This window comes from Zasmidium cellare (assembly GCF_010093935.1).
Source record: "Zasmidium cellare ATCC 36951 unplaced genomic scaffold M409scaffold_6, whole genome shotgun sequence".
Taxonomy (NCBI): domain Eukaryota; kingdom Fungi; phylum Ascomycota; class Dothideomycetes; order Mycosphaerellales; family Mycosphaerellaceae; genus Zasmidium; species Zasmidium cellare.
In genome coordinates, this window is record NW_022986950.1 from 425,647 (window position 1) to 443,590 (window position 17,944).

Genomic DNA, 17,944 nt, shown 5'->3' on the forward strand with positions numbered 1-17,944 from the left:
TCGTGGTTCGGTCCAGTTATGGCGGCTGCTTGATGTCGCCTCCGCAGACGAACCAGAACGGTCCGAGCAGAGGTCGGGCGTGGGAGAACTGGAGCACTTGAAGTCCCGCCAACTTGGTGGTGTTGGAGTCGAAGTCGCGCTCGCCGCGACGGGGTTGTACGGGCGTGTGGTGGAGGGAGGCCGAAAATGCCGCAGGTCTAGTGGCTGCCAGCTTCGGCTGGGTGTCGTCGGGTTGATGGAGGAGTCGGTCGGATAGTCAACAATGCGACATTTGCTGCAGCGATTGGAGTTGTTTTTGAAGTGTGGTGTGGGTGCCGAAAGGTGGGCCTGGTGGTGGTGCGTGTGTGGAAACGAGCAGGGAGTCGTTGGGGCGGAAGAAGAAAGAAAGAAAGCAGAACAAGAGTTTTCGAAGAGACTGGCGTCGCTAGCCGCTCTCTGCACGTGAGAACGGGCCAGGTCTGGACGTTGGGCGCTGAACTCCGCGCCAATGAGTGAGCACTGGTTTACATCGTGGGGGGCGAACTGGTGAATCTACGATTCAAACATCACATGTCTGCAAATAGATACGGCTCGTGAACCGCCCAGATGCCTGTCATTCCGACACAATAGAAAATAATTGTTTTCTGCGTAATCCAGGCACGATCACACTCGCATCGAGTGACGTTTCGCCCTGGACTAGCGCGGAAGCTTGGCTCGTCAAGCAGCTGCATGTGCAGATCCACTGCCACGATCTCGACACGCTTCAACATCTCCCAAACAGACAAGACCCCTCCGCAAACATATCCGAGATGGACGCGATCCTCGAACAAGCCCGCACCATCTACGAAGGCGAAATTGTAACCCTCCCGCTCCCCTACACTCAATACCCCCTCCATCAAACTGACCACCTGTCATCCACAACAGGACTTCGAAGGCCAACGTCTCGCCGAATACATCACCTACGGCCTCCTCTCCGTCGCCGGCGCCATCGCCTTCCTCGTCGGCTTTGCCACGCAGAACATCTATCAGACGCTGTACATCGGGTTGGGAGGCACGGCTTTGACGTTCTTGATTGTGGTGCCGCCGTGGCCGTTCTTCAACAAGCATCCGCAGCCGTTCTTGCCGGCCAGGACGACGAACTCGGCGTTGCAGGGCATTAGTATTGAGGTTGATGGGAAGAAAGTGAGCTGAGTGGGCAAGGGATATGTGACTTGAAGCACGGAGTTCTGGAGTTACAGAAGGAAAACGGGATGAGATGATCACAAAGATCAATACTTTCAGCTGTCTAGTGCGCAAACAAGCACGCATAGCCACCTCATAAGCCATGCCATAGCAGCATCTTCGCCGCTGTGTCTTGCTGCCGCGTCTTTCCTCATATTCATGCCCTTCATGCCCTTCGTATCAAGCGCCCTCGTAGCGCCATGCAAATGCTCCCTCGCAAACTCCCCTTTGCGCCAAAGAATGCCCCACGAACACAGAAACCTCCTCTCCATCTCTCAACGACCATACTTTTGAAACTCCCAGTCGCGGTTGTCGAGCGGGCATACTTGACGAGTCTTGAGCCAACGGGAGATGCAGTGGAAGTGGAATGCGTGCTGTCAAAATAATCCTCGTCAGTAGCTGCATCTTCCACGTCTTTCGCTGTCAACTCACATTGCAAATCCCCCACGCCACCGTACACTCCTCACTCGTGGCAGACGCCTGGTTGGCCTGGCAGTCGATGCACAGGTCCATGATGTGGTTGCGGCAGATGGCGCAGTTGTCAACGACGATGTCCCACGCCCACAGTGCGACGGCGTTCCACTATAACACAGTATCAGCATCTCCAACTCCATCCCTTGTACATGTATTTCCCTACCTTCTTGACCTCAAACTTCTTCTTGCCGTCAGTATCGCCTCCGCTAGGGCCAACCTTCTTGGCCTTGGGGGCTGCGTCCGTCATTTCTACGTCGGCCATGGTGTTGGATGTGCGGTATGAATGTGGATGACGAGATTCGGTCGGGATGCTGTTCTGGAGTGGCGATAGTGGGAGGCGCTTGATTTGAAGGCGGTGGGTTTGTCAGAAAGTGTCGTGTGTGTGTGTTTAGTTGAAGGCTCCAGCTCCAGTCACGAGCGAGCTGCCCTTCACTTCGGATCGATAAGCGCACAGACCAGCTTGCGTGCCTCAGGCGACAGAAACAACAACTTACTTTCAGTTCACATGTATTCACCTTTGAGCAATAGTTTTGAACTCGATTGTTATCTTCTGATATTGCAGTATTATGTAGATGACACATGCGAGGTCCGCGCCTTCGAATCCGAAAAGATTTCACTTACATTCAACGGATGCTCGTCGGTACATACTCACGGGCGAGCCGCAACGAGTCATAGGCGTCAACACTGCAATGTAAATCAAAGGTTTCCGTGAATCGTTGTATGCTTGTCTGCCTTCAAGGCTCGTTCGCAGATGGTCACTGTCATACACATGGGTGCGAGACATCCCCAAACACGTTTGAAAGAGTAGAGAGAAAACTGTCAACAACTCGTTGATTGTGTACTACTACAGGGAGGACACGAAGAAGAAAAGCCCACATTCCCCATTCACGCCATAGTCCCCAAGCACACAACGAACCGCCTCGTAACTCCATTCCATAAGTTCATTTGCACAGCCTTCCTTGTCATCCGTGCCTCATCGGTCGCAGTCTGCAGTCCGCAACCTGGGGGGGTATCCTTTGCAAATGATGAATCCTGTGGAAAGCTTATGCCTCGAGCTTCTTTCCCTTCTTTTGCTCAACCTTGAGGAGGAGAGCACGGTTGATGTGTGGGAGGACACCACCAAAGGCGATGGTGGCTCGGATCAAGGTGTCGAGTTCCTCGTCTCCGCGGATGGCGAGCTGAAGATGGCGGGGCGTGATACGCTTGACCTTGAGATCCTTGGCGGCGTTTCCGGCAAGCTCGAGGACTTCGGCGGTGAGGTACTCGAGGACCGCGGTCACGTAGACGGCAGCCTTCGCTCCGACGCGCATCTTGTTCTGCGTCTGGGACTTCAAGAAACGCTTGACACGGCCGCATGGGAACTAGAGCCGCAGATTAGTAAGTTGTCCAGATGTGAATGTTCGAGGCGCGCGAAGAAGAGGGTGAGCTGGATCATCGCCTGAGCAAGCACGCTGCAAATCCGGCACGATGCTGCAGCGCAAACTTGCGACCGAGTCACGGAATGTGCTTTGCGACGCGCCAGCCTCGGCGAGATTGCTTCCCTCGATAGAGTGTCCAACAGAGCTCACAACATACCTGAAGACCAGCCTTAGCCGAGTGAGACTTCTGGGTCTTGCCAGAGTCTGCGCCGCCCGCCTTTCCTCCGGTCTTGCCACCGGTCTTGCCTGTACAGATGTTAGAAACGAGCGCACTGTGTCATAGCTGCATCGTTTCGTACCCTTTCCGCCTGCCATTTCGCCGATTGATAGTAGTGCTGGTGTATGTGGTTTGCTGAGCTCTTACGGGTGTTGTGCAGGTGTTTCGAGTCGGCGCGTCTTGTTTTCGATGAGTTGCGCGAACTTGGGGTCGATGTTGTGGGTTGGAGAAAGCGCGCGTCCAGCCAGAGGGCAGGAAAGTTCGGCGGAGCTAACCGAATCAGAAGGCGAGATATGCGTAGGTCCGTGCGGGCCTGGACTGTAGGGAGGGGAAGGCGACGATGATCGAGTCGGGGCGAGTATCGTTGGCGTTGAGTGGTCTTCGGTGGACAGTAAGGTTCTCTGCGAACGTCAGCTGCCTTTGTAAATGTTTCCATCAAACAAAGACGGGAGACTGCTCACCAAGCCTGAGGGTATGTCAAAGTGCCAAGGCTGTCCCTCGGCCTTGAGGTTGTAACCGCGAAAGGGGATATGTGTGAAGATAGAAGGTGAGGACAGGTTCTCATAAGAAGTGAAACAAACAAGAAAGATAATTGGAGAGCAAAAGGACTTGAACAAACCGTAAGGCGGGGAGTTGGAGCCGGTGTGCCTGCCTGGAGCAGTCTCCGTGCAGCTTCGAGGTCTGGCCTTGGACTGCTCACGGTAAGCCAAAACTTGTCAGAAGTTCCTCATAAGGATGCAAGACTTACCAGCTGATCACAGCCATCCAGTCAGCGAGGCTTCTGCCTTGCCTCGAAGACTGCTGGGCTCTTGGGCGGCTATGTGGCTCGGACAGTGCCAGAGTAACCCCAAACGAGTAGGCCTCATCGCTGGAGTTCAGGCCTCGATAGAGCCCGCCAGCGAGCTTCAATATACATGAAGCTCGATACAGCGATGGTCTCGATGGTCTTCTTCAGATTCATCGGGTTTTGAGATCTGATTTCGAGAAGGCTGATGAGGTTATGGTCTGTCGTTCATTTGGATATCCTCTTCGTGCAATGCCAGCAGTCCTAGCGCTAGACTTGATACGGGACCGTTGGCGAGCCACGGGAGAGGCCGATCTTCAGGCCCTTTAATTTGACTTCGCTGGTTGATGGACGTCCTGCTATCTGCATTGCTTGCTTCTTCTGTGTTAAGGTCGACTGTTGACCAGTCTTCTCTGACGGGTTGTGTAGCTGGCTACGTGTCAGAAGGCGCTGGCTTGACCGTAGGCATCTTCGGACACTGCACGAAGCAGGACGAACCTGAGGCGTGAACAACATGTGAGCGTTTCCAAACCGAGTAATAGCAGCGAGCCTGTGCTCTGATGGGCCGCCTAGGTGAGTCGTGATGGAGGATTCAGAAGAGAAGGTGCGGTGGAAATGACTGAAGACGGAGGAGGTGCGCCTGCCGTCCGCCTCACTTACCGTTGTCGAAGTGACCAAGAGAAAGAGCTGATGTTGCTTGAAGAACGTTCGCATACGTATATGTCCACGCTGCTGACGGCTGCCGGCACGAGCGAGACGCTGTTGCTAACTTTCGTGGTGGTGGTCGAGGGGAGCAAGACTCGAGAGACTCGCTGAAAGAAAGCGGACGGAGATGTCTTGGCACCACCGCTCGAACGACGATAACAGGCCTCACTGAATCCAACTGCTCCCATACCCTCGCTCGCCGGCACTCTGGACAGACACTCTCATCGCCTATACGAACGCCATATCCCGCCCCCGATCATCGAGTCGTCAACGATTCAACTATCGTCTCTGCTCCAGTTGCGCATCCCTCCGTCCTCAGTGTCCTGCCTGCCGTACAATTTAGGAGAACGAAAGAATAGAAGCGTTGATAGCGCCTGGGCCCATACTTGATGGACGAGAAGATAGAATTGGATATCTATGCAGAACCAAAAGGCCAACGGAACTCGTTCATGGATCGGGAGGCGTAGGCCAGAGCCTCTCCCCGAGGCTTGTGAAGATGAGACGGACCCAGTGGACAACTTGACCCGGACTGAGCTCAGGGAGACATGAATCTTCTTTCTGACGTAGTCGCCGATGGAAGAGGCAGTGAGACTTCGGCTGGGAAGCGCTGTCTCCTAGGCATTTCATCAGAGCATGGCTCCTCGTTGCTAAGCACGAACGACTGCTTCAACCTCAGGCCTGCGTCCTGGAGTTTCATCCGCGACCGGACGGTGCAGTTCTGCGCTCGAAGGGCAGCATTACTTGGGAGGTTTCTCCATATCCTGACCACAGGGATGCTCCCGAATCGTCAATAAGCTGTCTTCGCAAGGCCAGGTAGCGAATCATTTTGCTCTGCCAATCTAGAAGAGGGCCTTTTCAGCATGATTGTCCCCATCGTTAGGAACCACAGGACAAGTCAGGGGCATCGAAAACGAAGATTGTGTCCGTCCTTAGACATTGAAGTTATCATCCAGACCGGACTCCAGGCTGCGTTTACACCTCGCTCTCCTCGCAGGACGGATTGGCAACATCAAACCAGGCATTGCGGAAGACTACTGTGCGGCACCAAGGGCGCACAACCTGGCCAGCGTTATACCGGAAATCGGCTTCTTTTCAACCACGAGATGACCTGCCGTGGCATACAATGGATTGTCATGGATGCGGAACGACTTTGCGTCCAGTCTCGTCACCTCTTCTTATGGTGCTCAGCACATTGGTCCTTCGGGAACCAGCAATAGAATGGATGCTTCTTCTCTGGGGCTGTCTTGGACAGTACTCGCACGTTTGGAACTGATATTATCCGATCAGAGGGTTTCAATGGAAAGGCTTTGGTCGATGGTCTTTCGCTATCCGTCTCCTCGTGATCATATTTCTGCCGAGCGCCGGAGGAACATCTCGGACTGGTGGTTCGGACCATGTTTGCTCACGTCGGATGGTCTGGCAATTGCTCATCTGGTGGAGGTAGCCTTGCTATATCCTAGCTTGCATCCAGCTCTAGGTCGGGTTACTGCTCTTTCGCTGTTATGGCATACTCCGTGGAATTTCGATTCATCGTAGACCTGGTGCGTTTTGTCAAGGCGCATAGCGATGAGTCTTGGCTGTGCGATCCAATGCCTGGCCTCGTCTGCAATCTTTGTGGCCATATCGGCAGCATCACTTCAGAGGAAGAGCTGTTCCAATCATGCTTAAGCTGGCATGTATCGTTTATGGGGTCTTCGCCGTCGGCCCCCAAAGACTGAATCTCGCTCCCATTCCCATTAGGAAACAACTCTTGCTCGACGGGCTCCTTGAAGTGCCAGGTTGTGGCTCGCTCCTTGATCACGGGTGGAGATCCATATCGCTCATCTTGCGAGCCAAGGACGATAGAGACTGGTGTTGCCTCGCCTGATCGCTTGCTGGGCGAAGAGCTCGCAGACTGCTCAGGTGTTCTCGGCAAAGGTGTGTCGTTCTACGGCCATTCGTGCGTCCAGAAAGATGGCTTGAATTGACGATATCGATGTATCCGCGGTCCTTTGCTGGCCCGCCTGGGGACTGCTCTGCCTCGCGCAAAGGCGTTTCATTCTCCTTGACAGCCAGACAGCCAGACAGCCATCGCCTGCATTTGCAAAGCTTTCGCGGGCATTCTGAGTTGGTCAAGAAGCGGGTGATGAGGCGTTCAGAGGAAGAAAATATGTTCAAGCGATGCTAGTTGAGGCTATCTCGCCGTCGCTTTCGAAAAGACGGAGCGGACAGCCGACCTCATCATGCTCTTCTTCCTCACACTCTCATCCTCCCGCATCACCAGCACAACACTCCGCACATCGACAGCTGCAAGCATACATTTATCCAACTCCTTCCAGATCCTTGCCATTCGGTCCTTGAGCACGATAGACTCCTGTCGCTTCCTCCCTTGGAACTCAATCGCCAGCCTCCCGCCTCCTTGTCCGACGCCCAGCCGCATTTCAACCTCTTCCACTCGCACGTCCGCCATTCTTAGCGCAAACTCCTCCCCACGGCGGCGGAGAATGACCCTCTTTGCGTAGCAGGGCACGAGGTAGTATTCGTCGTCGGCGGTTTCGAGAACTGTACTGTCGATTTGGAGGAAAGGTAGAACGTGGAGAGTGATCTTCACCTCTCCCTGTCGCTGGGCCGCGTCTGCAAAGGCGGCATCAGCTGGAGACGAGCTGCCGCTAGGCACCTCGGTGCGGCGAGCTTCATCGCCTCGTGTGAAGTGGACGCTGGGCAGGGAGAATGATGAAGAAGAGTTGGACGCTGATCGCAGCTCGGACATGTTTGGCACAGCACTTCAGGGTTGAGGAGGAAAGCAAGAGCAAGAGCACTTTCCGATGTGTGGACACAATCAAAATCGGGATCTCTTTGCTCTATGCTATCGATCGAGCAAACTAGCTGGTCAGACACTCTTCACGAAGCTTAGTCTGTTTGCTATCGCCCACGAACACAAATCCCCCACGAGCCGGCATGATCAGGTCACTATGCTACTACATGCTGTTCAGAACTGCCGTGGCACACGCAATCCTTGCCTCCCGGTCAGCTGTCGACCGTGAAGAGTTTGTCCGTTGCCATATGAGGAGACCACACCCAAGGGACTCGCGTGCTAGCCGTCAACAACAGGCAGCGCGAACTGCTCACAATCTATTTGTGGGAACATAACGACTTTTCTCATAGCACGAGGAACCTCCATTGGCAACATACATGACTTCATTGAGACGCTTTGCAAACGGCACGGGGACGTACTACATCACGCAGGACCGCACAATGGCAGTGTTCCCTCTTGTAAGCATGACACTGATCTCTCCTATTTAAGACCGGCTCAGTGCTCTTATTACCTACTGCATTCTTGACTGCAAATCCACAAACGACTCATCAGCATTCAACAATCGAATCAGAACCTCACTACCTCTGTACGAGCTTAACGAACGCTATCCACAATGTCCGAGCGAATGAAGCGCTCCCTGCCGCTTTACGGTCTCGCGGCGAGGTTTGAATATCTCAAGTATTCCATCAAAATCATCGAGGTTGTAGCCAGATTAAGACTTCTGGAAGCTGAGGATTCAGATTTCGAACACTTCAGGAAGGGAGTGAGGAAAGAACTGAGCACAACAGCCGTAGAGGAAACGTACTATCGCGCTCATGTCGACCATGAGAACTCTGAGATCCAAAAGATCAGGGGTGACTTAAGTTCGACTTACCAGAATATCATGGAAATGGGCGACAACTACGCAGTACACTTCCCTGCCCACAGGATGATTCCACGACCCTCTAGTGCTGAAGCTTCTTGTCATGTGCCAGTCCTGGCACCCGAGATCCGGGACCTCATCTGGAAGGACATGGCTAGTAGCCATATCAGCCCTTTGGACCGGGAGGATTATGGACTTCCCTCAAGCCATGTCCTTCGTGGACCAGCTTCGCGAGAACTGGCCGCACCTTCGCTTGTACACAGGCTCAACAGGCCTCGAGACAAATTGTACGTATGCGGCTTACAGAATGATCTATTTGCTCGAGATGTTCTCAAATTCAAGTCGCGAGATGTGGAAACCGCCGAGAATGCTTTAGGAGACCATGGTGTATGGAAAATGGAGGACTCAGAAGTCGACTCACTTACCCAGACCGTGGGCAAATGGCTCCAACTTAGCCCCGACAGCCAGCCTCTACTTCAACAGCGATGCAAGCAGAAAGCAGAGCAATTAGTGGACAATCTCCGTGCGGGACTCGATGAGTTGCAGACGATGACTTACAACGAAGGGAGGGACGACAGCACAGAGGAACATGCGATCGCCAACATTGGTTCACAGAGACAGCCAATGCTGATGATGCAGGATTTAGCTTTTGCCTTGCACAGATGCATAGATGAGAAGGTGCCTAAGGCTTATCGCAGAAGGGCATTGCCCGCCCCAACGGAAAGCGAAGCTGGATCATCGACGAGATCTGGCGCAATGGCTGCTCCTGCCCGTCAATCCCACACTTCCCTCTCTCGCAGAGCCGATACTCAACATAGTCGCCAGGGAAACCCCGATTCGGCGATGATATCCCCTCGAAATTCCAAGTCAACCCAAGGCTCTCGGAATACCACCAACTCTGAGCGGCGTGCTGGGCGGTAGATTTCACGATCAAACGTTTCCGGGGTTGTGACTGATGTTTTACCAAGCTCTTGTTGATTTTCTCTGTGCCAGCTCTCTGTAGCAGCATGTATTCATCATTATTGAATCACGTAAACGAAGTAGCGAATTTAATTCAGTCAACATAGAAAGGGGGTGCAGTTTCGATATCCTACGACAAGGTCATGTTGAATACGTACGATGGCCGCAGATGCTGTGTTAATTGATACTCAACGTGGGCAATGTTGTAACAAGAACACAGGTCGCTGCTATTTAACCGCACCCCAGTCCTCTTACGAACAGCCATACTCTCAACGGTCTTCCTCTTCAACACTTACCACAGCAACACAACACAATCCCATCGAGACCATACCATACTTTGGACGAACCCAACAAACACCTCTCAACATGTCGAACCCCACGAGACATAGCCAACCCCTCTACGGCATCGAAGCGAGAAGCGACTGGCTCGTATACATCGTCAACACCCTCCACGCAATCGCAAGACAGAGACTCCTCGAAGCCGAACAGAGACGTTTCTACGAGAACCCTTCCACCACCGCCGAACAACGGCTCTTCCACGCCCACGCCCACGGCGAGGTCCAGCAGATCCAGGAGTGCATCGGCGAGGTTCTGGGGTCGTTGCACGATATTGTCCTCATTGGAGAGGACTATGTGCGGAATGTCAATGGCCCAGTGAGGAGAGTCCCATTGCCTGAGAGCATTGAGGGCCGTCGTCATATGCCGTTCTTGACGGTGGAGGTGCAGACTTCTCTTTTGAATATGTTGCTTGATGCTCCGAGGGATGAGGAGTTTGCGAGGCTTGGCCTGTGTGCGCAGCATGGGCCGCCAGGTTCTGAGGAATTCGCGTCCGAACACCTCGCTCACTTGGTCAACGTTCATCGAGATCGTAACGCACGCAGCCGTGCTTCTCAAGCACAGCCGACACATCGGCGCCGGCATTCAGCAAACTCAGCTCGTGGCGAGGCCAGCGAGGCAACCAACGCGGACGTCGACATCGAGAATGACGAAGACGTCGACTACAATGCAATCTGGGACCACATTGGAGATCTCGCCAAGGCTCATCCAGAGGGAAACATGACAACGGAGCAGCGGGAGACCAGAGCGATAGCACAGAAAGCCGAATTGGTCCTCATGCAACTCAATGAGCTGGTCAGAGACGCCGACCTCGGAGATGGTGACCATACCGACAAAATCAACGACATGGGGCGAGTACTCTTCGAGTCGTACCCCTTGGAATTTCGACTGGAGCTGGGCAAGTTCTTCGATGACCTGTCTAAGAATGTTCAGCGGACGAGAAAGGGGGAGGAGGCTGGGGAGGGTTCAGTGCCTGTGAAGCACGAGGAAGCCCCGGAGGAGGGTGTGGCAGGATCTTCTACTGGACCTGGCACTCTCTCTGGTATTAAGCAGGAGCACGATGCATCAACGACTCCGCAGCGAGCCAGCGTTGAGGAGGTTGGTGAGGGTAGTCCAGACCCAGCTACGATTCCTCTCCCTGACTCTGACTCAGCGTACGGCTCTGCGTCTAGCACTACCTCTGAGCACCGGGCATGAGACATTCGTATCTGGCTCATTCTCAGTCAAGATTTTTGTGACAGATAGGATTTGATATTCAATTCAGTAGCTTCACGTACCTTCTTTCACATCAATACAAACGATGACTTCCGATTCTACCACCATCTATGCCCAGGGTTCAAAGTCCCAGACTGCGCTCTGTATCATTGTCCCTCGCCAATTCAAGCATGGCGTTGGCATTAGCATTATTAGCAAGGCTCTGGCCTTGTAAAAATCACGGACAGCACAAAACTCCAACCCCCGGGGCAAAAAGGATTTCCAAGACACCTTGTCCAGCGACCACAACATCGACAAACCACATGGCTAGACCTCCCCTCCAAAATGGAAAGAAGGGACAAAGAAGTCCCCATAAGGCATTTTTCGCGTCAAGCCAGAGGGAAACTATGCCAATCTCTTCGCCAATCGCCCTCGGTCGCCCACAACCTTCTGAAAATCAAAGCCGCTCTCGGATCTAAACCGTCCTCGTTGCCCAAGTCGCTCCCAACAAGATCAAGGTGAGTATCATTCAACGTCTCGTTATACTCGAGCTCCGTAACACGAAAGCCCCTGCCCGGTTCGTCAGAGCTCCACTCCGTCTGAAAAAGCCACCTACGTTGAATCTCTCTCATCACCGTAGCGATAGCAGCTGGAGTCGGTCCTTTCCCAAAATCCCCACCACCTACAGATCGAATTTCCACTCGATCAAAAGGCATGCTCCGAGCGGGTTTCGCTCCAGAAAGTTTCACAAAGATGGACTGTACGAGCTTCCGATCCAGAGCAGCATTGACGAACATGTCTCTGAATTGGCCCTTAAGCGGATCCAGCAGCCCGCCGCTGTCCCGAAAGCTCCCGAACTCCCTATCGAAGTCGTCGAAATGCGGCTTCGCAGGGGCGAGGATTGGGGCCCAAGGAGCGGGGTCTGGGTCCGGTTCTTCGATGCCCTCCTCGTTGCGTAGGGCGATGTAGTCTGATGCATCGAGTCTTAAATCTAGCGTTTGGAGACATGGGATACTTCCCAGGGACGAATATGCGGCCACTTCGTCGGCGTCTCCACGAGACCGGAGGATTTGGAGACTGAGATTCTGTAGGACTCGGCAGTAGGCTCCTATCCACCGTACTTCCCTGGGTAGAAGTGAGAGCCGATGTGGGCTGTATCCGCTCGGGATAAGCTGCAAGGTTCGTAGTGCTGGGCCATGATACACTAGCACGTCCTGTAAAGAGCTATGTCGAATTTCTCCCTTCAGCCTTAGTTTCCTAAGTGGTGGTAGGCTGCAAAGAAAATCTCGAGCCGGTCCGGAGATGGAGTCGTAGGGTCGATTTTCGGGGATACTCATCATACCAGCCTCGATCTGTAGCGACAGGGCCAAAGTGGTAAGATTGGGGAAATTGTAACCCGCAAGTGAAGAGAGAGCCTCGCCCTGAATATCGGCGTCCAGTATGAGTGTTCGAAGAGAGTTGAAATCAGTACATTCTGACCAACCCACCACTTGTTCGGCTCGAAGCGCTGGGCCAGCTCCGATAAGCTGAAGTTGCTCTACACTGCCACAGTGGCGCTCTTGAAGTGGGAGAAGAGAATTCAAGCCTCGTATCTTCTTATTCTCGTGATTTTGGCTCGCGCTCAATGGGAATGCCGGAAGCATCTGGATGATTGCCTGTCGTAGTCGCACAACGCGCAAATTAGGAGCTACGCCGTTCATAGCGCAAGATACAGCTTCTGGTAATCGAATTGTACTGCCCGAGACATCGTCTCCATCATAGCAAACCCAAATGCTGTACAAGTTAGGAGACTGTACAAGCTCCAACTCATGCGCATCAATGATGGTCTCTGTGGTAGCCAGACTGCGAAGTCGGAACGTTCGTAGATGTAGTCTACATGCCGCGAAACGCACGTTATCATGCAAACTCCTCAAGAGGCAAGTCGGAAACTGCTGTGGACATGTCCAGATCAAGTCGGTCAGCACTGGAAGAGATCGTAGCAAGGCAGCGACGGGTTGCCAAGATGGGTCTCGCGCGTGCGTCTTCTGAGGAGGCCAGTAGTCCGGCAAGTAGGCAAATACTTTTTCAGGTTTGGAAAAAGCGTCCTCCTGGTCCAGAGTTGGTTCTAGTTGGTCGCAGACTTCCAAGACCCGGACGTGTTTATTGTATGCTGTCTGTTGGAGCATTAGCTGAAACTGCGGCGCCTGATCCTGGTGGATGGTTATGGCCCTGAACATGAGCGGTGCAGCGATGGAGCGGAATCCATGGTCGACGACTGAGAGGCTTCGAAGGCTAGGTCTCTCTAGATATTCAAAAATATAGCTCCATAGCTCAGCTGGACTACTTGTGGCGACCATGGTGTAGAATCGTTGGATGGAGAGGCCGGGCTCGGAGAGTGGTGGGAATGTGGCAGGGTGTTGCTCATCGAGTAAGTTGCTGCGTACGAAGAAGACAGCCGGATGAGAGAGTGTGTGTGTGGAGTGCGGCACAGCTGGCTGCATGTGAGAGCGTCATGGCTTGGCATTCGCATCCCCATCAGGCTGCGAGAGTTGAATCTAAACCCTTCACCCACAACCGCCTGAAAAGCCCCTAACCCCGACTCAGTCCCCAGCTCTCCTTCTAGCAATAGCCCTCGCACAATCACTGACAAAACCCCCACCTACCTTACCAAGGAATCTCCCTCCCATCATACTGATTCGGCCCCTCCGCACTCTCCCACCCCTCAACCCTAACATTGAAGAACTTCCCATTCCTCTCCTTCCTCCCCTCATCGACCAAAATCTCGCGAATCGCTTGAACAGCTATCGAGACCTCCAGATCGCCTGAAGGACCACCGAGGTCGGTTTTGACCCCCTGCAATAATGCACGCTTTAGCAAGGAGGTTTTGATGATGAGGAAGGGGGAGCTTACGCCAGGAGAGATGGCAAGGAATGTGAAGCCTTGATCGGCGAATTCTAGCGCGTATTGGGCGGTGAGCATGTTCATGGCGGCTTTGGAGATTTTGTATTCGGGGGTTTGGGCGAAGGTGTAGCAGGGGGTGTAGGCTATGGAGCCCATCGCTGTCGAGCTGCTGCATATCAGTGACCAGCTCCAAGGTTTTCACCGATATTGCTTTTTCGAGTGGTTGAAGGTGATTGTCTTTGACATACAGGTTCACAACGGTCTTCTTATCCCCTTTACTCAACAATGGGATGAGAGCAGAAGTGATCGTATGCGCCGCAACGACATTGACATTGAAACAGTCAAGCAGCACCTCTTTTTTCGCGGCGGAAACGGGCGAAGTCCAAGGCATGATGCCAGCGTTGTCGATCAAGTAGTCTATGCCTTGACCAGTTAGGAGCGCAGCCTCAATCTCGGACACTGCTGACGCTACGCGGGCATTGTCGGTCAGGTCTTGAACGATGACGTTGAAGAGACGGCCCTGGTGGCGCTGCAGGAGGTCTTGTAGTTGAGGCGACGGGTTGCTGCGGGTGATGGCGAATATGTGCGAGACCTCTGCTTGCGGATATTGTAGGAGTTGCGCGACCAATTCTAAGCCGATGCCCCTGGAGGTGCCTGTGATGACGAAGGAAGACATGGTGGGCAGAATAGGTTGGTCTACTTGCTGTTGCTGCAAGCCAGCCACACTACAGGCAGGTGTCTTATGTATATATGGACGTCCGCAGGTAATAGGGCCATTCTTGAGCTGAGTAGTGGAATGTTCGCATCACATGCCCCAAGCGGACTTTTGCGGACAAGGGGCTTATGCGGACGTTCTTGGACATACTAGAACGGCTCACAGGCGCCTCTCTGGGTAATTTCCAGGAGTTGCAGATACTGGCCTGAAAGCATACAGTCAGCAAGGAGTCACACAGTCCGCCTATTCACGGTTCATTGTACTATTGTACTATACCTGCACTGGCCCACGTTGGTTCCAAAGCCCGCAAAGTCCGCCTGATCTGCTGAAGGCCCTCCTGGTAAAATGGCTCACCTGTCTCCCTGGCGTGCCATACACACGTTTTGCCTGCCTGATACAGCGAATGCAACGTAAGAGGGTTGATCTGATGCGCGTTGCCCTCTTCGCACAAGGCGTACAGCTGCTGACTGAAGTCGAGCACAGTCTTGGTGATACTCGCGAGCCCGGCGATGGCGAACCTCTGCAACTCAATGCGGATGCCTTGGTCCCGGACCTTTGCCTCTTCATCTGCGAGGGCCAAGGCGTCATCGTCTAAGCAGCAATGGGTGTAGTAGAGCGAGAGCAAGGCGCTGCAGCAGAGGGCAAAGGCGCCATGAAGGACATGTCTGCAGCCTTCTTCAGTGCTGGCAAGCTCCTGCTCGACAACTGTCAGAAACGACGAGGCAGCACGTCCCAAGGAGTACGCTTCTTGCGAATGATAGTCCAAGTCAACTGCAGAGAAATGATCGTCGGCATGCTGACATGACTTCCCAAGTAAGTGAGCAGCCTGACACAGCCGTGCGAATGGCGCTACCGTTCCCGTGCTGCCGAAACTCATCACGAGCAAAGAGTTGCAGGAGAGATATCCACAATCCCAGGCAGTATCATCAGCAGGCAGCACTTCACTTCGATCCAGAACTGGATAGAAAAGGGGGCGATATGTGAATCCTGCATGAACGTATCGATCTAAGATTAGTGACGCCCACCACAGTCGTCGCCGCTCCTCGAGCTCAGTCCATGCATCGACTTTGGGGCCTAGGGCTGCTGCTGTTCGTTTGTTGTGGAGGCCAAGTATCATGCATGAACGGATGCAGGACGCTACTGAATAGTAGGCCGCAGGGTAGAGCCCACTAGCGATCTCGTGCAAGGCTTTGAGAACTTGGGCGGCGAGCAAATTTGTTGATATATCTCCCGCGCTCTCGCACGTAGCTATGGCGGCCTTGAGAGTTTCGTAAAGCTGCTGAGAAGGCGATGGCGAGGCAGACAGCGCCATTGCTGCAAATAGAACGCCTTCTTCTGCTTTGACGACTGTCCGCATAGACGTGAGTAGGCGTAAGGTACGCCTCCGAGTGAGTGTTGATGCATGTCAGCAGCGAGGTTTGATAACGGAAAAAGCTTCAGGCACACACCGACGGGAAACCACTGATGGGTACTTTCGAAGTATCCTTGACTAATGGCCTTGATCTGAAGCAAGTCATACTGCAGTTCTGGCGGCGCAACATCCTTCCACAGGACAGTCGAGGCTGCGCAAGGTCGTATCTGTCTTGCCAGAGCCGAGTCCAGAAATAGGAACGGCACATATCTGTTGCCATTGTCAACCTCAACATCCGCGCCCAGTGCTGAATCCATGGCAGTATCTTCAGTATGCCGAGTCGTAGGAGCCTCATCGCGGCCAGACACTGCTGCTGCCGCTCTCGGTTTCCGCCGTGGATAAACGCACTCGCGCTCCGCCTTGACGCATAACGAGCAAGCGGGCTTCTGTCTGTCACAGCGGCGCTTGAGTTCGCGACAATAGCGGCATGAGAGGGGCATCTTGTGGTGAAAGTGGCCACCAAGTATTCAGCAGTGGTGTGAGGAGAGGTAAAATCGAGTTGGTGGCATGCTCTGCAAGCTGCGAAGTGCGCAAAACGCGGACATTCACGGACACTTGCGGACATTCACGGACATTTGCGGACATTCTCCCTCTCGGCCGGGAAGGCTGCATCCACCCAGATACGGCCACGTCAAGACAAACATGCCCCCCCCTCCCTTCCCTTCCCAACTTCCTTCACAGAGTGTGCTCTTCCGGAAAGCACTTCTTGCGAACATGCTCACAACAGCACCAACACCCACCCACCCCGGCCGCTGGACAATCACCCGCTTCGGCCCCCCAAGCGTCCTCCAGTGGCAAACCACCTCTCCCCTCCCAACAACCCTCCCACCCCGCAAAGCCCTCCTCCGCATCCTCGTCGCCGGAATCGCCGGCCCCGATAACATCCAACGAGTCGGCGGCTATCCCAACGAGCGATGCCGCACGCCAGGTTTCACGCCCGGCTACGACCTGGTGGGCGAGATCGTTGCCTTGGGCGATGATTGTGGGGGTTTTGCGGTGGGGGATCGAGCCGCGGCGATGTGTATGATCGGGGCGCATGCGACGCATCTTGAGATGGAGTTTGGGGAGTTGTTGGGGTTGGGAAAGGGGGATGATGTGTTGGGTGTTTGTGCGTTGCCGTTGAATTATATGACGGCGTGGGGGATGTTGAGGAGGTGTGGTATGTGTCGTCACTCTCTCGCCTAGTATTCTCCCTCTTCTGCTGGTGATGGCTAACAGCTCGTCCAGGCGTAACCCTCCCCCCAAAATCCAGCATCCTCATCGGCTCCGCGGCAGGGGGCGTCGGCACAGCCATAGCCCAGCTCGTCAAAACCTTCAACATGGACCTCGAGATGATCCGCACCTGCTCCCCGTCGAAGTTCGACTACGTGCGATCTCTAGGCGTCAGACCCGTCGACAGGAAAGATCCAAACTTTTCTCAAGCAGTCCGTTCTCTAACAAATGGTCAAGGCGTGGACGTCGCCTACGACGCCGTAGGCAGCGTGGAAAGTCTCTGCCAAAGCCTCAAGTCGACCAAAGACGGAACAGGCCGTCTCGTAGCCATCGGGATCATGGGCGATATTGCTAGCGACGGAAGTGGGATGACTACTACAGCATCAGCGGATGAAATTCTTGCTCAGCGGTTGGGGCCGAGGATGACTTACTGGGGCGTGGAGAGGGCGTACTATCAAGAGACAAACGACGTCTGGCGACAAGACTTTTATGAGATTTTGAAGAAAGTTCGGACGGGGAGCTGAAGCCTGTTGTTGGTCGTTTGTTGCCTTTGAGGGATGCGGTGAGGGCTCATGAGCTTTTGGTGGAGGGGACGGATGTTAGAGGGAAGATGTTGTTTGTTGTTGATGCGGATCTTGCGAGGGAGGTCGGGGTTGATGGATTGACGGATGAGTGATGGGGTTGTCGTCATGCGGAATCTTCATGGAGGGTAACGGCCTCGTCACCTTGCGCCCAAGCCGTCGTGGAAGGGGGCTAGATGTAAAAATCTCCTGGTTGTCATT

At 53.9% G+C, this 17,944-nt stretch overlaps 9 protein-coding genes across 9 annotated transcripts; 4 read left to right on the top strand and 5 right to left on the bottom strand.

Moving 5' to 3' along the window:
* Window positions 1-788: 788 nt before the first annotated feature.
* Window positions 789-1,170, top strand: M409DRAFT_63931 (uncharacterized protein; the record flags this gene model as incomplete). Its single annotated transcript, XM_033815835.1, has 2 exons — window positions 789-836; window positions 904-1,170. 2 exons carry the CDS (start codon window positions 789-791, stop codon window positions 1,168-1,170), a joined length of 315 nt encoding a protein of 104 aa, XP_033671790.1.
* Window positions 1,171-1,475: 305 nt separating this feature from the next.
* Window positions 1,476-1,936, bottom strand: M409DRAFT_18875 (uncharacterized protein; the record flags this gene model as incomplete). The annotated part of the gene is made up of 3 exons (XM_033804685.1): window positions 1,476-1,574; window positions 1,633-1,782; window positions 1,838-1,936. The coding sequence occupies 3 exons, from the start codon at window positions 1,934-1,936 to the stop codon at window positions 1,476-1,478; spliced, it is 348 nt and encodes a 115-aa protein (XP_033671791.1).
* Window positions 1,937-2,717: 781 nt separating this feature from the next.
* On the bottom strand, window positions 2,718-3,407 carry M409DRAFT_18876 (uncharacterized protein; the record flags this gene model as incomplete). The annotated part of the gene is made up of 3 exons (XM_033804686.1): window positions 2,718-3,035; window positions 3,250-3,338; window positions 3,392-3,407. 3 exons carry the CDS (start codon window positions 3,405-3,407, stop codon window positions 2,718-2,720), a joined length of 423 nt encoding a protein of 140 aa, XP_033671792.1.
* Window positions 3,408-6,971: 3,564 nt separating this feature from the next.
* Window positions 6,972-7,547, bottom strand: M409DRAFT_51147 (uncharacterized protein; the record flags this gene model as incomplete). The annotated part of the gene is made up of 1 exon (XM_033811726.1): window positions 6,972-7,547. The coding sequence occupies one exon, from the start codon at window positions 7,545-7,547 to the stop codon at window positions 6,972-6,974; it is 576 nt and encodes a 191-aa protein (XP_033671793.1).
* Window positions 7,548-8,205: 658 nt separating this feature from the next.
* M409DRAFT_18878 (uncharacterized protein) lies at window positions 8,206-9,375 on the top strand (the record flags this gene model as incomplete). The annotated part of the gene is made up of 1 exon (XM_033804687.1): window positions 8,206-9,375. The coding sequence occupies one exon, from the start codon at window positions 8,206-8,208 to the stop codon at window positions 9,373-9,375; it is 1,170 nt and encodes a 389-aa protein (XP_033671794.1).
* Window positions 9,376-9,780: 405 nt separating this feature from the next.
* On the top strand, window positions 9,781-10,947 carry M409DRAFT_18879 (uncharacterized protein; the record flags this gene model as incomplete). The annotated part of the gene is made up of 1 exon (XM_033804688.1): window positions 9,781-10,947. One exon carries the CDS (start codon window positions 9,781-9,783, stop codon window positions 10,945-10,947), a length of 1,167 nt encoding a protein of 388 aa, XP_033671795.1.
* Window positions 10,948-11,333: 386 nt separating this feature from the next.
* Window positions 11,334-13,280, bottom strand: M409DRAFT_18880 (uncharacterized protein; the record flags this gene model as incomplete). Its single annotated transcript, XM_033804689.1, has 1 exon — window positions 11,334-13,280. One exon carries the CDS (start codon window positions 13,278-13,280, stop codon window positions 11,334-11,336), a length of 1,947 nt encoding a protein of 648 aa, XP_033671796.1.
* A 307-nt stretch (window positions 13,281-13,587) lies between these two features.
* Window positions 13,588-14,500, bottom strand: M409DRAFT_63934 (uncharacterized protein; the record flags this gene model as incomplete). Its single annotated transcript, XM_033815836.1, has 3 exons — window positions 13,588-13,776; window positions 13,834-13,990; window positions 14,073-14,500. 3 exons carry the CDS (start codon window positions 14,498-14,500, stop codon window positions 13,588-13,590), a joined length of 774 nt encoding a protein of 257 aa, XP_033671797.1.
* Window positions 14,501-16,664: 2,164 nt separating this feature from the next.
* On the top strand, window positions 16,665-17,686 carry M409DRAFT_18882 (uncharacterized protein; the record flags this gene model as incomplete). The annotated part of the gene is made up of 2 exons (XM_033804690.1): window positions 16,665-17,109; window positions 17,178-17,686. 2 exons carry the CDS (start codon window positions 16,665-16,667, stop codon window positions 17,684-17,686), a joined length of 954 nt encoding a protein of 317 aa, XP_033671798.1.
* Window positions 17,687-17,944: the final 258 nt, after the last annotated feature.